Here is a 17,613-nt window from a genome sequence, read left to right as displayed (position 1 = left end):
TAAGATCATAATATTAGGAAAGTTTGGGAGATTTGCAAAATATATCCTAATCATCCATGTGTACAATCTCAGTTCTAGTCATTTTTGCAGTGATCATTAGTGAATAAAGAACAGATTTACAAGTTTATATAGCAGGGCATCTGAGTTCAACACAAAACTGTTACAAACTTTAGGCAAATACATGTTGCATAAGACACTGCTAACACTTAGAGGAATTAAATAAAATTCCAAAACTTGGAAAGCAAATAAAGACAAGACAACTAAGAAGCATTTTCCACCATTTACTCTTGTTATCAAAAATAGTTCAACTCTTCTTGCAAAACAAAAACAAAATAGTACATACTGGACACATACATCACATTTTTCTTCCTATGGCTTTAGCCCACCCCCACCCCACCAAAAGAGACAAAAAAAAAAAAAAAAAAAAGGCCCAACAACAACAAAAACAACTCTACCTGACCACATTCACAGAAAATGACACCAGGATACACTACAAAACAGAAGGAGGTGTCATCTGCTCTGTGTCCAAAGGTTTCTTCTCCATGTCTTGTACTAGGTGAGTAACCATCATTGAGCATGCTGTGTGCCAAATCAAAACATAACTTCAACATGTCAGATCTCATCAGAGATGGTGAACGTAGTAGAAATTGGAAATTTTCCAGCAGTATTTTTCTTTAAATAAGCACTGTCAAAGCAGCAATTCTTCTTTTAAATCATAAGGTCATTTCTTTACAACCTAGTCAGTCCTTGTTTTGTTTGGGCTGTGCTCTTTTCAAGCAACTGACTAGATTTCCCTTCAACAGAATGTTTGTACTTGTCTCCCCCATAAAAATTAAAGGGAAGACATGCATTTAAACTGAAACACAGTTTGTGCTTTACATGCAAAAGAGCATTCTAAAAAAAAAAAAACAACCTCCTAGCTTCAAACCTACCTAAATGCACAGGCTTCATAAAAAGGCATTTTTATTTGGCCTCTATAAAGAAGCCTTCATAACAAATAGCACCGAAAGAGAAAGAAAAGAGAAGGAGCATATTCAAAATAAAGGATGAAACTATCAGAGGAACAACAACAAAAAAAAAAAATCAAAGAAGTGGCCAATAGCAATAAATACAATGCATAAATCTGGTTAAGTTTTGGGGCATTATTCCAAAATTATTTTAAATAAATCCCAACTTCTAAATAAAAATTTTTATAATTTTTTTTTAAAATTCTGTCACATTTTATAATCTAAATTCAATTACCTTCAGAATAAAACTGCTCTTCTCCACTTCATTTATCTAATCATAACATTGCTAAAAGTGAAGGAAGGATTTCAAATTTTTTCCTAGAAATGAGTCAGACGTTAACTATAAAAGGGACTCAATTCAGAAGAGTTCTATAGCATAAACAGCTAAACATCTGCAGTCTGACAGAATTTCAGTTTGTTCACTTTTTAAAAGACAGATTTCAACATTCTAATGAGGGGCAAATTTTCTTTCATAATACTGCTGATTTAAGAACTGCTACATACACCAGTAGCCAATTTTCATGATCAGAAATGGTATTACATCAGCACAAAGGTTGAGCTGGACACATCAGCTTTTCAACAGGAGAAACATCAATAGCATCTGAAGGCAGCACTGAGTCTCCTGAACAAACTAATGGCTACTTTTTCACAAAATATTAGCACAATCTTTATGGACTGACTAGATACCACTTCCTTACACTTTAATCATAAACTTTGATTATGCACAAAGCATGACCATAAACAATGAGGTTAATGTTATTTTCCTTGCCAAAGTTCATTTTGTATAAATCAGTTGCATCAGCATTTGTTCTCAAACTATGAGGTTCTGTAAGAACTAAGGACATATAGTTGTAGGGTTACTCCTCCATTATCTGCAAACTATTTCCCCGACACTAACACATATAACTTAGCAATGAAAACACTTGATACAAGTGATCTATATGCAGGAGCTCCGGCAAGTTAAACCAACAAAACCATAGCTGCCGTAAAACTGTAGCTATTTCCCTACCAGAGGTAGGTTTAAAGACCCACTGATTTAACAGTCGAATCTCATGTCTATAGCTTCATCCAAACTTTTATCATCATGTGTACTGGCAGCTAAAAACGTTGTTACTGGGGACCCTGTGACATTAATTACACTGGTGCTGGTACTAGCATTGCGTACAGCAATGCTAGTCACATTAATGCCCAAAGTGAGCCTGGTCTGCTCCAAGGCCTTTTCTGGCACAGCAAATGCCTCCAGCTTCTTCTCCCCATTGGCCATATAGGAGTTTTGGCAGCCACGACATATACAATCTAAGCAGGCTTTGCGGTTAGAGTAGCAAGGGCAGCGTTGGCCGCGGCATGTAAGAACACTTGGATTTTGAGTAGCACGCCCACATTTACACCCTTTCTTTTCCTGGGGTTTTTTATACACAGTCTTGGTAGGACTTCCTGGCATAAAATGGTGACTAGGAATCTTTTCCTTTACTGTTTTGTCTTTTTTAAGAATACCTGGCTTGGTTTTAGAGTGAGATTTCTTGGATCCATGTTCATGACTCTTTTTCATGCTTTTAGTAGATAAAAGTACAGTTTTGCTGATTTTGGGTGTTGTGCCTCCATTGGGAACAGTTGCTATAGGTTGAAGAGAAATTTTGCTCTCTCGTTTCACTGTCACAGGAGCAGATGCCCCCAACGTTGGGCCTCGGATAATAGTAGAAATTGGAAGTGGCTGAACCTTCTCACTGTCACTTTCTGATCTGGATCGTTTTCTATTCAATTTTGCTACTTTCGGAGTTGCTGCCGTACATGATAACCCATGAAGTGCAGGGCTGGTGGACATAAAAACATTATGGCTAAGAGACTGGGAAGAAAGCTGCAGAAAAGGTCCATTGGATACAGTGGCTTCCAAGTTGGGCTGCAAATTAGGGCAACAAACCTCTGTATTTGAAACAGTTTCTAAGCTGCGAAGCACTTCCTCAACACTCAGTAATAAAGAATCACCGGGTTTTATATCTTCACTGAAACTGCAGATATCAATGCCTGTGGAGCATAAGTCAGTGGCTACTGTGTCACAGACAGGTGGCAAGCTGTCGGACAGATCCTCAGTTTTTATGTCAACAGTGTTACATACATCAATTGTGTTTGAATGTTCAGGTGAAGGAATATTTATACCAAATCTATCTATCGAAAGCCCATTATAAGTAGGCAAACCATTGATAACAGAACTGCCAATAGCAATGCTGAGGGTGCTTTCAGATATTGGAGATAAACTAGCTTGAGGATCAGCTGTGGGTTCTGAGGTCGAAGGTAAAGGGGAATGTGTTAAACACAAAGTAAAGGATGAATCTGAGGGTTTTTCTGTCTCCTCACAAAACAATGATCCATCATTAAGCAAAGCCAAAATATCAGAAGAACAGTCGACCGCTTCTATTATATCCCGTGCCAATGTAGTCTGTGTTATATATTCACATAGTTTTTTGTAGCAGTTCACTAGGATGCTTAACTGCTTGTTTTCCTCAAATTGCTCATAGTCTTTGCACCAGCTACATGAAGGTTTCATCATCATTTTCTTGCCTTTACAAGGTTTGCAGACATAATGTTGGCAGGTGGAGTTGGTGGGTGCAATAGGATCTTGTAGCAAATGTCCTAAGAGGGAAAAAGGAGGAAAGCAAAGATTTTAGTAAAACAAACTTATGACTTCGTATACTGAAGTTAAGATGAGATTTTAAGTAATCTATTGAGATGGGTTAAACTCACCAGACCAGGTAACAAAAAACAGATCTTACAGGAAATGGAAAAATACTCAATAGTGTACTTCACTTCCATGCCATATTCCCCATTCCTTTATCTCAAACCAGAATCTTCCTTGATTCTATGTTTCTCTCCCAAACAGTATGTTCTGGTCCACTTTCTTATGCTCTTCTCCAAAGGCTATAAAGAGGTGAAGATCAGTCACCAAAAGCACAAACTAAGCTTAAAACCCTTGGAACTTCAACCTAATGCAACACAATAATGCTGTTTATTTTGTATTAAACATTGGGAAAGAGAGACACTTAGTCCCCACCCTCATTAAACTCTGTTGAAGGGTATTAGTCAGTACCAAGGCATCTTCACCCAAAAAAGTATAATTTCAAACCATTTTACATTATATACACTAATCATAAACTAAGAAAAGATTAAAATATAGTTAAGATGAAAAAGAACTATGTTCATGTATCAAAAGAAAAAAGGAAGTACTACACTAAACTCAAATTGTTCTCCTACAGAAAATCAAAATACAGTGACAAAAAAAAATTATGTTTAAATGTTTCAAAAGGAAAAAAGGGGCATATTACCTGACTCAAATTCTTCTGACAAAATACAAATGATCCTAGTCATAAACCACAAATATCTGAAGTAAAGCAGTATCGTATAAAAGTGAAAATAGTCTTCCAACCAGATATAACTCCCAAATTAAAAATGACCTGTGTAGGTTGTGTGTCAGGAAGGGGAAAGCAACTAGATTCAGTCCCTATTTCCATCCTACTCCTCAAAGAAGCAATGTGCTTGGTCCTCAATTCAGGACAAATAGTTAGCAATAAAATCAAAGCAGCACCTATTTTCTCATACAAACTATGTAATTTAAGACTCAGGCATAGGAAAGAAGGTACTTTGAATCATAGGCAAGTGGAATCAGCAAACCTTCTCCCTTAAAAGCAATTATAAACCTGAAAATTTTTTTACAAAATGAGTCATTTTCATTTCCAAAGACATAAAATTATTTGAGAAGCATTTATGTTTGAAAAATGCTTGATTTTTATACTAATATGGATGTAAATTTAAAAAAATAAAATTTAAAAAAAGTTAAAATATTAAAAAATTTTTAAAAATAAAATAAAACAAAATAAATAAAGTAAAATAAAATAAAATAAGCTTGATTTCAACTAACAACATTGAGAATCTGTGGTGTTCTGGTCTGGGGCTGCCCAGTTCTCCCTGACCACCACCCAGCTCCATCAGTGTTACCCTATGAGGACCAGAAGCTGCTGTGATGGCAGGGGACTCACTCCATTTTTAGTGCAGAGGATAAAGCCAAGACCCAGAGACATGATCACTCAAAGTGACTTCTCGGAAGCTACTCAGCTGGAGAAGGCAAACAGCACAGTTCTTAGCAGCCTGAGGCTGCATAAGCCCAGGTTAAACACAGGATGAAAATTCACCCCGGAGCGCCTGGGTGGCTCAGATGGTTAAGCGTCCGACTTTGGCTCAGGTCATGATCTTGCAGTTTGTGGGTTTGAACCCCACGTTGGGCTCTGTGCTGACACCTCAGAGCCTGGAGCCTGCTTCAGATTCTGTGTGTCTCTCTCTCTGCCCCTCCCCTGCTCATGCTCTGTCTCGGTCTCTCAAAAATGAATAAATGTTTAAAAAAAAAGTTAAAAAAAAAAAAAGAAAATTCATCCCAAGTTGATCTATAAATTCAATGTAATCCTTATGAGAATCTCAGGTGAGTTGTTTCGTTTTGTTTTTTAATTGACAGATTGTTTCTAAAATTCTTAGGGAATCAGAGGACCTGGGATAGCCAGAACAATTTTTTAAAACAGCAAAGTCAGAAGACTTATTCTATCAAATTCCAAAATCATCTTTAAAGCTACAGTAATCAAAACAATGTGGTAGTGCCAAAAGGATAAGCATATAAATCAATGGAAAAGAGAGTCCAGAATGAAAATTCTTACATTTATAGTCAACTGATTTGTGCAACGAGCGCCCAGATAATTCAAAAGGGAGAGTATTTTCCACACATCACGTGGGACAATTCAATACTCAAATGCCAAAAACAAAAACCAACAACTGTTCAGATCCTTATCTTATAACACACACAAATATTAACTCAAAATGGATCACAAACACCTAAACGTAAGACCTAAAACTCTAGAAGAAAAACACAGGAGAAAATCATAACTTTGGGTTGGGCAAAGTGTTAGATGTGACATCAATACACAATCTTCAAAAGGGAAAAAAATATAAAATGGATTTGCACAAAATTAAAAATATGTGCTTCAAAAGACACCATTAAGAAAATGAAAAGATAATCCACAGACTGTGAAAAAGTATTTGTAAATGTATTTGTAAATACATTTGTATTTGTATATACAAAATACATTTGTATTTGTATATACAAAAAAGTATTTGTAAATGTAAAGTTGAAAAAGTAAATGATAAGGGGCTTATAACATATTAAAACATTTCATACAAATGAGTAAAAAGACAACTCTATATTAAACATGGGCAAAAGATTTAAAGAAACATTTCACCAAAAAAAATGAATGTCTAATAAGCACATGAACACATTCTCAGTATCATTAAAAGTAAAACCTTACCACACTGCTACACACCTATTAGAAAGGATAAATTCAAAATGACAGAAAGTACACCAACAGTTGGCAGAGATGTGGAGACACTAGAACCCTTCTGTATTGCTGGTGAGAATGTAAAGTATAAATCACATTGAAAAACAGTCTGGTAGTTTCTTTAAAAAGTTAAACATACATTTTACCATATAAACCAGGAATTCTGCTCCTAGGAACCTTCTCAAAGAGAAATGAAAATATACATCCATATAAATGTGAATATTTAAAGCTGCATTACTCACAATAGACAAAAACTGGAAACAATCCAAATGTCCATCAACTGGTAAGATAAACAAAATGTATATATTCCTACAACAGAATACTGTTCAGCAATTAAAAGAACCACTGGTATACATGCTACAACATGATTAACTTTAAAAACATGCTAAGTGAAAGAAGCCAGATGTAAAATAGTACATTACTGTATTATTTCATTTATATAAAATATCTAGAAATAACAGAAAAGTGGACAGTGGCTGCCTAGGGCTGGGACCAGGAACCAGGATTAACTGTAAATGGGCACAATGGAACTTTTTGGCCGTGATGAAAATGTTCTAATATCCTGGCAGGGTGATGGTTGCACAACTCTAAAATTAAAAAAACAAAAACAAAAACAAAAAAAACAAAGCACCAGTAGTTATGAAATCCAACCTTCCACTCAATATAAGACTTCTTAGAATAAATACCCTTGAATTTATTTAAGGTAGGATGGGGAAGATATGAATATAGAGATACATATGTATATGCTTAAAAGAATAAGCTGTAAGGTTAAAAGAATACCCTACTTATTGGAGAGAATGAACAAAGCAAACGGAAAGAACTACACTATTCTGGGTTTAACCTGTTTTGTAGCTTTTAACTTTCAAACCATGTAAATGTTTTACATAATTATATAACAAACTATTTTTTTTTTTATGTTTATTTATTTTTGAGAGAGAGCGGGAGACAGACTTCTTCAATGCAGGTTCTGCAATATCAGTGCAAAACCCAACATGGGTAAGAACCAATGTGGGTAAGAACCCACGAACCATGAGATCATGACCTGAGCCAAAGTCAGACACTCAACCAAGGCCACCCAGGTACCCCACAAACTAAAATTTTAAAAGAAATCCCTAAAAATGAAAAACAAGTAGTTATAATTTTATACCAAATTGATGGTATAACCATTCAAAGATTAACTATTTTAAATGACTTTGTAACACAGAAAATTGACTAATCCTAGCATCCTTGTTTTGTTTTTTCAGTAATCGCAATGTTGGTAAGTGTCAGTAGTTACTGTGAAAGTGTTGATGTCTACTGTAGGATAAAGTAAATGTGGATATCCTTGAAAGTCTGTTTTTTGTGGTTTTTGTAGTAGGAAGAAGTCAGAAGATAGAAAAAGTTAAGCAGAAAGTCCTGTAGTTCTGAATTTCAATTGACTTATCAGTATAAATTCATGTTTTCTTCTTAAATATGGAGATTTCCTAGCACTACACACTGAAAAGGCCTGGAAGCAAGGGACTAACCCCAGTAGCAATAAACTCAGATAATGGTACTGAAAAACAATTTCCTATTCAAAGGAATCAGGGCTTCTTGGACAAATAACTGTTTCCAGAACTGTGACATAAATTAGACAAGATGAATTTTGATTACCTTGTTACTAGAAAGCAAGGAAATTATCAAAGATCATAACTGTGTTAAAGGGACTCAGGAGCAAACCTGAAGAGGTTCCTGCTGACCAAACATGAACAAATCTGAACATGCATAAATAAAATGGAATGAAGCATATCTAAAAAGTTCAAATCTCTGAGTTCATGGATGGATTTAAGGGAGGGAGGGAGGGAGGGAAGAAGAAAAGAAGGAAGGAAGAAAGGAAAACTCAGTTTCAGGATGCTAGTGAACCAGCTCATACTTTCAAAAGTGGTAAATAAAGAGCAAGCATTCTTCAAGTATTCTGACTTAACTATTTATCAACTACACTACCAAGTAACCCAATCATAGATGACAAGTTTCTCTTTACAGGAATAATTGCAGCTAATAAATGAAGAACACATGATATAATTTGAATGTCATCATTTTGTAACCCCTAATAATATGCAAACTGTACAAGCTAAGTGGTAAGGACTGCCTTCATTCTATCACTGATCTTTACAACAGTCACTTCAATCAAAACTCCCCCTGAAATACCAAACACCTTAAAGGATTTATACCTTACACATCTTTGTATCCCTTTCTGAGGTATTAAGAGAGTATGTCTAATACTGAGAACTGAAAATAGAGTAGAAAGCATCCAAAAACTCTGATTCAGTATTCCACCACCACTGAGTTCTTAAGAATCTCCATTACCTGGTTTCGTATTACCTACTGGATTGTCCAATCATTCCCCAACAGAAATACTTTGATCTGTAACGTACCATTAAAGATGCCTTTAGGCAATCTTGTTTTATGCACTCAGCTAATCATCCTAACTCCCAAAAGCTTCCCAGAGGGTTCTTTACACTTCACAACAAAGGCAGCTCCAGCAATAGGAGGAAGAATTGAAAAAGATTCAGGGGGTTCTTAGAGCTAGGTAAGTGTTACCCATATACCTATTATATGCCCCCAAGGAAACTCCTCCCCACCATCCAAAAAAAGAAATGTTAGATAACACTTCTACAACTGTAAAAATACATCTAACATAGAAAATAAAATGGATGGGCATTATGAATCAAGGGGAAATGTATCACTCACTGCAGACTCTACTATAAAAACTGAGGAGGAGGGACACCTGAGTGGCTCCAGTTGGTTAAGGATCTGACTCTTGATGCTCAGGTAATGATCTCACGGTTCGTAGGTTTGAGCCCCACAGCGGGCTCTACACTGACAGCACGGGGGAGCCTGCTTGGGATTCTCTCACTCTCTCTGTGCACCTCCCTGGCTCGTGCACACTTGTGCTCTTTCTCTCTCAAAATAAATAAACTTGGAGTGCCTGGGTGGCTCAGTCGGTTAAGCGTTCAACTTCAGCTCAGGTCATGATCTCATGGTTCGTGGGTTCAAGCCCTGTGTCAGGCTCTGTGCTAACAGCCCAGAACCTGGAGTCTGCTTCAGAGAGCCTCTCTCTCTTCCCCTCCCCCACTCACACTGCCTCTCTCTCAAAAATAAACAATTTTTTTTTAATAAACAAAGTTAAAAATTTTTTCTAAGTTTAAAAAAAACCGGGGAGAATTTGCAAAGTTTAATTTTAGCTTTGATCATATTCCACATAGTTTCACATTCAAGTGCAAAAAATAACTTGCTCAAAAAAACACATCTGATTTCAAAAAATGTATTGTTCGTGATAGAAAAATTTCTCACTGCATTGCCTTGAATCCTGAACCTGCAATATATCTCAGGAAATATTTCCTTTACATAATACAAGTTGTCTAGTAACTAAATGAATTTGATAATATGTGCTCTGTTTTAAACATTAAATGATGCTATACTGACCCCAAAAGACTAACGACTCAATACTCATTTTTTACTTCTCAACTAAAAAAAGTTACTAATTGTTTATCTGTTCTCCCTCTTATTAACTGTTCCCATCCCCAAATCAGCCAATTATAATTTGAAACTAAGTCTTAGTTTTAGATTACCACAATGGCAATTCTAGGAATTTCTAGGAATACAGAACTGCAGGTAATTAATTTACTAATATACGTAATACCAGATTTTTTAATGTTCTTAATTTTGTGAAACTTTTTATTACAATAAAATTTTCAGACAAAATCAGAAAATAGTACAATTACCCCTCATATATTACCACCCAAATTTAATAATTATCCAGATTATGCTACATTTGCTTCATATACCCTTTTGTTAAGTATTTCAAACAAGTCCCAGATCGTTAATTCACTTCTCTATATATAAACATCAGTATTAATCACTACAAAATACTTTTTCTTCTAAGCTGCAATGCCATTATCACACCTAAATCAACAATCTAAGTAATTTTTAAGCCATACTTAGCTTTGAGAAAAAACTTTTAAAGCACTAGAAAAGGGCTTTAATTCAGCCATCAAAACATATTTCATAGGGGCGCCTGGGTGGCTCAGTCGGTTAAGCATCTGACTTCGGCTCAGGTCATAATCTCGCGGTCCGTGAGTTCGAGCCCCCCATCAGGCTCTGTGCTGACAGCTCGGAGCCTGGAGCCTGTTTCGGATTCTGTGTCTCCCTCTCTCTGACCCTCCCCCGTTCATGTTCTGTCTCTCTCTGTCTCAAAAATAAATGCTAAAAAAATTTTTTTTAAACAGATTTTATAAATTACACTTTTCTCAATAAACATGCTTTTTAGCCATAAAACTTTCCCACAGATTTAACATACATGACTCAAATCATTACTTTTCAGTATTAGTATATCAAAGCTAGCATTTGGATTGGTTGCCATGCATTTTATCCCTACCACTGAAGAGAATAAATGCATCAAGATTTACAGAGCAGCTAAAGTTTGAAAGACCACCACCACCAAAATAAATAAACAAATTTTAACTAGGTCCCACATCAGCTTGCCCCTTCTCCATTCAAGGAAAAGGCACTCCTCCCTGGCATAAGCAAACAAGAATATCATTAATCTCTGAGCAAACTCTTCTAAACACATAAATGATCCCAATTTTTTTTTTTAATTTTATTTTTCAACGTTTTTTATTTATTTTTGGGACAGAGAGAGACAGAGCATGAACGGGGGAGGGGCAGAGAGAGAGGGAGACACAGAATCGGAAACAGGCTCCAGGCTCCGAGCCATCAGCCCAGAGCCTGACGCGGGGCTCGAACTCACGGACCGCGAGATCGTGACCTGTCTGAAGTCAGACGCTTAACCGACTGCGCCACCCAGGCGCCCCAATGATCCCAATTTTTAAAAAAGCAACTAACTGGCAATTCATTCACTTCAAAATACCACTGGTAAAAGTAGCCATACTATACATTTTATGTTGACATGCAGACTACCAAGTAAATTAGGTCTTACTCAGGTACAAAAGCAAGATCTGCTTCTCCACTTTAACTGTGACAGCACTTAACTCCACTAATATTTTCACCAGATTACTGGGGGAAATTAAGTTTAGGGAGTGCAGAGAGGGGACACAAGAAAAAGAAAAAGTGGTTATTGCTCAAATGTTTAGCAAAAGTTGTTAATGACTAAAAAATGATCCAGTGAACACTGGAACTGGCAATAACAATAAAATAAAACCTACAATGGCAAAAGCTACTACAGGTTAAAATGTAATATAAACAAATTAGACATGAACAACAGAGGGACTAAAGAATCACTGGTTCTCATTTTAGAGTTTATATGGGAAAAAAAGATCCCAATGTAAGTAATTTCTGTAAAACGAAAACTGATTTAAAAAAATGGAAAATGGTGGGGCACCTAGGTAGCTCAGTCAGTTAAGCATCTGACTCGATTTCGGCTCAGGTCATGATCTCAACTGTTTGTGGGACTGAGCCCTGCAATGGACTCTGAGCTGTCAGTGTGGAGAGCCTGCTGGGATTTACTCTCTTTCTCTCTCTCTCTCTCTCCTCCTCTCCCTGCCTCCCTCCAGCATGCACTCACTCTCTCAAAATAAATAAATAAACTTAAAAAAAACAGAAAATGGTTTAAGGAATTAATCTATCTCAATGGTTTAATTTTGGCATTTGACAAAAATGGATCATATAATTCTAAGTAAAATGGCATATGCACAAAAGAGCATTTATCAGAACCAAAACATTCTGTATTTATCACCAACCCCTCTCCAGAACTCCTCCCAGAAATGCTTCTATTATAGCAACAAGGATTGCCTAATCAATAACCTCAAATAATGCAAGTAATTTTATATAAATCTTACTTGTATCTGAGATGATACTTGAGGATCAGGAAAAATTAGCCAAAGACTCACATGAACAACATCCTGAAATGCCACTATCAGAAAGTGAAAAATGCACACAGGCAGGTCATGGTTAATGATTAAAACCGTAATACCACTTCTCAAGAAGCATTCTTGGAAACTAGAATATTAAACACTCAAGGAATCCACAAGAAGACACAAATCTTACAATACTTATATATATGGGAAAATATCTGGGAAGAGGGGAAAAAAAGATCAATCTTTTTAAATAATACCTCAACCAGTTTTACTAAAATAATGAAAGAGAAAAATTAAAATAGTACAGAACCCATCAATTGTAAAACATGTGGCATTCTACAAAAGACAGGAAGCAGTTTTTTGTTTTTGCTGATAACGCAAGCAACATAAAAACAGAAGAGATACCACAAAAGATACATTCCTATATATTAACTCAGTAAAATGTTTCCCTAACAATCTAGATTTGCTTCCCAACAAATGGACCCATATCAAAACTAATTAGAAAATAAAAAGCAACCATTAACTCTTATTAGAGTTATAAAGCAAAGGGAAGAAAAGAATAAATGACAAAACTTTACTTACTAAAATGAAATCATTATATTCCACAAGATTTTCTTAAAATCATTCCTGAAGAAACTTAAGAAAAAAATAGTACTAACTGGTTATCTTAAAATACTCAAAAAAAGTAGAGTTCTTAAATAGAAAGTTTTCCAGTTTCACGCATATTACTGAATCAAGCAATTACTTTTGAATAAGTTAAGGTACATTTCATCAGCCATTCCTTTCCAAATGGCACAGATAACTTCACTGACCACCTTGAATATGTCTACAGTCACATAAACAAAAAGAAATACTGACAAAGAGAGGGGAGCTTTATTAAAAGCAAGAAGAATGTTGTTGCCAGCCAAATGACATTGCTCTGAAGCTTTTGGATCCAAGACAGGATGGTAACTTATAGCAATGACAAAACATTTGACTGAATGATGACAGGTGGCACACTTGATCTTGGAAAGGCACTCTCAAAATGCTGCAGGCAGAAAATCAAGTATTTTGTTTAGGAATGTAGTCTTGGATTCTGCTAGGCACATCTTTCCTCAACCATGAGGGCAAGACTTTTGTATAGACTCAATCTAACCGTATTTGTTTCAAATAGACTTCATAGACTTCCATTCTCTACAGTATGACCACAAAAGAAAAATTGGCCATATTTTTAAAATTCTCAAGAAAAATCAATGAAAACATGAGTCTGATCTCAAATGGGGTGAAGGTCAACTTTCAATTTACATAGGCAATAAAAACAAGACAGCAGAAATACAAACAATGAATGATGGGAGAAGGAGGGAAAAAGCTAACTAAATGCCAAGATCTTTGTTCAACATGTTTAAGAAAGTATTCCTCTTTTTATCCCATCCTAAAACAAGTCCTAATGATTTTTTCTGTATGTTTGGCACTATAAAATTAAATTTTTTATTACATTATTACACAATTTTATCTTTCAACATTTGCCTGGATATTTCCCAGAAACATGGAAAACTGGTAGATGTTAATCCTTTAAAGTTTGGCAAATCTGTTATAAATCAAAAGAAATTTTAAAGTTCATCAGTGTTGGAAGTCAGGTCCCTAGCCACTCAAACTCTTAAGTGTGCCAGAAGTTTCCCTGGGGCACTCAGGATTACCACTTGCAGAGAAAGGAAGGAAAAGGAAGGAGCTGACGAAGATCAAGTTAGGCTGGGATAGAATCACAACAAAGGCCTCAGATGACCCCACTGGAAGCTCTGAAACTCAGAACTAAGATGGGGCTTAAGGATGCCCTACGTTGAGGCAAGGGACCCAGGTCTTTAATAGACTGGTCTTCAGACACAGGCTACTCCCAGGAAGGGGTGTGAGCTTGACTGAGAGGTTCTCTTCGTCCAAGGGCAATTCCCAGGAAGGTCTGACAGCCCCAGCAACACTCTCAGTGATTAAGAGAATGAAGTCTTTCAATCTTGAGTGGGGATTTGGGTAGTGCATATATGGCATTCATTATAATTAGTTAATTCTGTTAACTGTCCAAATCTGATCAATTTTGAGTAAATATATGTAATGAATAATAATGATGTGCTTTTAAAAGAGATTTGGCCTGAGGTGCCTGGGTGGCTCAGTCAGGTGAGCATCTGACTTTGGCTCAGGTCTTGATCTCACGGTTAGCGGGTTTGAGCCCCGCTGTCAGGCTCTGTGCTGACAGCTCAGAACCTGAAGCCTGCTTCAGATTCTGTGTCTCCCTCTCTCTCTGACCCTCCCCCGCTCCCACTCACTATCTCAAAAAAAAAAAAAAAAAAAAAAATTAAGAGACTTGGTCCTCCATTTATTAAAGCTATAAAGTGACTATCTAGGTTCTTTCCAGTCCTAAAATTTGATGATTATAAGATTTTATGGCAAGATTCATAGAGTGTATCAAAAGTCTTACCATTGGCTATCATTAATTATTGAGGTCACAGAAAGTTCTATCTGGTATGTTGAAATTTTCTATAAAAGTTTCAAAATAAAATCCAATAAATGTTGCAAATTACCAGAGGCTTTACATATTTAAATATTCTCCCTCTTTCCCCACTTCCCACTGTCCTCACACCCACTCCTGTCCAACATACACACACACAAACACCCTTTTCTTCTTTCCTCCAAGGTAAGTCTTCCATCCTCTACTGCTCTGGCTCCAATCCTCCCTTCATCAGTTACCCACCTAACTATTCATACCTTTTCACATTTCTACTTTCAACCTTCCTTCCCTATAGCAATTTCCCTTCCAGTTGTTCATATACTAAAGTATTTCCCTAGACTCAATCTTCTAAAGGAAGGTAAAAATTGCTGCTCTCAAACCAATGGGCATTTCTTGTTGATCATTCTTCCTTAAAAGGAAGGGTTGCTCTCCTCTGTTCTCTCCTAACACTGTCTCCTCAACGTCTTACATCTTCTTCTTCTGTCGTCTCCTTAATTTCAGTATTCCCCATGTTTCTATATTAAGATCCATCCTTCTTACTCCATTCCAGTGTTCCACAGTAATCTTGGTTCACAGACCCCTTTGAGAATCTCATTATACACACAGGCAAAAAAACAAATTGCTGTATGGAATCTCATAGGGATCATGAATCTTTCTGAAGGAGAGATACGATACCCCAAGTTAAAAACTGCTCCACACATTCCTTCCAGAGTGATTTGCCCATAAAGCTGGTTCAATTACCATTTATAAACTGAATCTTTACCTCTGGTTCTAATCTTCTCTCCTAAGTCCAGACCCATTTATCTAACTGCCTACCAGGAATCTCATCTCTCCTTTGATCACTCAAACTAAACAAGGGAAAATATAAACATACTTCCCCTAACCCCCCACCTAAAAACCTGCTCCTCCTCCTGCATCCCTTATTCTCTTGGATGCTGAGATTATTCACCCAGAAATCAAACTAGATAAACTTGATACACCATCTAGTCTCTTCACCAGAATTCCACATCTGGGCTCCAGAGTCTCACTGCATGTTTCTAAGTCTGCCAGGTCCACCCTTCAGGTTTAATCCCCATGACTACTCCTGCCTTAACTGAACCCTCACCATTTCTCACCCTGAATACTGCAAGTTTTCTAGCTTCTCTTCCTGCCTTGACTTCACCTGCTCCAGGCCACCTTCCACACTACCACCAAGTAATCTTTCTAGAACACAAGTCTGATTTTGTCTCTCTTTTCAAAACCCCTCATAAAGACATAAAAAATGTAAAACAAAAAACCTTTAACCAGCCTTTAAAACCTTTAAGCAGCCTTTAAAAATCCAAGGACCTTTCAGAATCTGGCCCCTACCAAACCTCCCCACCCAAAACTTCATACCATTAAGCTTTTTCCATCCCCATTCCATTCCATACAAACTCCATATTCCATCCTCAGCTACCACTGGACACTCCAAAACATGCCATGCTTACTCATTCCTCTGTGAATTGCTCTTCCTAGAATGTCCTTCCTTCCTTGTGAAGTAAACTATTCTTAAAAATCAATTCAAATATGACCTCCAAGAGGAAGCGTTCCTTAATTCCTACCCCGCAGCTTATTTAAAAAAGCACTCTGGGGGCGCCTGGGTGGCGCAGTCGGTTAAGCGTCCGACTTCAGCCAGGTCACGATCTCGCGGTCCGTGAGTTCGAGCCCCGCGTCAGGCTCTGGGCTGATGGCTCGGAGCCTGGAGCCTGTTTCCGATTCTGTGTCTCCCTCTCTCTCTGCCCCTCCCCCGTTCATGCTCTGTCTCTCTCTGTCCCAAAAATAAAAAACGTTGAAAAAAAAATTTTTAAAAAAGCACTCTGCACAGTCGCCTAATATATCACTTCTCACAATATACTGTCACCATTCACTTGGTTTCATTCAAGGCTAGAAACTTATTTAGCTCTCTATTTTTAAGCCCATGTTGGCACATAAGCCAGCACCTAATAAAGTACAATGAATGAATTACAAAAAGCACATTAGAGCTGGGAGTGACCTTGGAAATCAACTTGTGCCATTTTAACCAAGATGGACTTTCATAAGATTACACAGCTTGTTACTGAAAATAAGAAATAGAAGCAGAATCTACTGATTCCCAACCTAGGGTTTTTTCTACTTACCCAGCATCATCCCTACTTCTGCTATTAAGTCCATGACATCCACTGAGACATTTCAGTTTCCTTCATCAAAAAGAATGATCACTGAAACTGGGCTATAGAAGAATCAATTATTAACCATAAGATGTGAAACCTTTTGAAGGGAAAGAAGAAACAGGCATGGGTACTGGCAATAATGGATAGTGGGGGGTGGGGTAGGACAGAAAAAGTGACAGTAAGGGGAGGATGGATGCTCAACAATAGTTTTGTGAGGGTCAGGAAATCCTTACTGCACAGAAACTGAGGCTACAAGAGTCCTGCCTGGATTCTCTATACACCAACTTCAATTTCTAATGAAGTTCAATTTCTAAAGTTAAGCTTAAATGTTCCAAGTGAACACATATGCTATATAAAGCACTGCACTATGTTCCTACAAAGAGATTCCAACAAAAAAGCTTAGTCTACGTACCAGTCTAAGAAGTTACAACATTAGAAACCTTAAGTGAAGACTCTGTGTATACATTAAATGTGTACAAACATATAACCTATCATACAAAATAAGTAAATACATACGTATTAAACTACTATGATTAAAATGAGATAGTCCAGCCTACATTCAGTCTCCAAAAGCAGTATTAATGTACACGTAAGGAGTGGGAAAATACACTTCTAACCAGTGTCAAAAGTCTGACATAAGGTCTCAATAATCCTTCCATAATCCAACCCACTGACCTAAATATCCCCATTCTTCACCTTTGCCAAAGAGTTAACTTTTTAGGCTACCTTCATTTAAGAAAGCATTTCTCTTTCCTCAAT

At 36.9% G+C, this 17,613-nt stretch overlaps 1 protein-coding gene and 1 long non-coding RNA gene across 3 annotated transcripts in view; both read right to left on the bottom strand.

Moving 5' to 3' along the window:
* Positions 1–265: 265 nt before the first annotated feature.
* Positions 266–17,613, bottom strand: part of MSL2 (MSL complex subunit 2) — a 35,288-nt gene continuing 17,940 nt past the window's right edge. For both annotated transcript variants that reach the window (XM_049628800.1, XM_049628799.1), the window contains exon 2: positions 266–3,635. In XM_049628800.1, coding sequence (XP_049484757.1) covers positions 2,044–3,555 — 1,512 coding nt within the window. In that variant the 5' untranslated portion in view covers positions 3,556–3,635 and the 3' untranslated portion in view covers positions 266–2,043. The remainder of the gene's footprint in view (positions 3,636–17,613) is intronic.
* Positions 5,079–16,288, bottom strand: LOC125921317 (uncharacterized). Its single transcript, XR_007457375.1, has 2 exons — positions 11,198–16,288; positions 5,079–10,957 (listed from the first exon to the last, which is right to left on the bottom strand). It is a non-coding gene; the product is annotated as an uncharacterized LOC125921317 (long non-coding RNA).

This window comes from Panthera uncia, chromosome C2 (assembly GCF_023721935.1).
Source record: "Panthera uncia isolate 11264 chromosome C2, Puncia_PCG_1.0, whole genome shotgun sequence".
Classification (NCBI taxonomy): Eukaryota; Metazoa; Chordata; class Mammalia; order Carnivora; family Felidae; genus Panthera; species Panthera uncia.
This window is presented reverse-complemented; position numbering and strand designations above follow the sequence as displayed.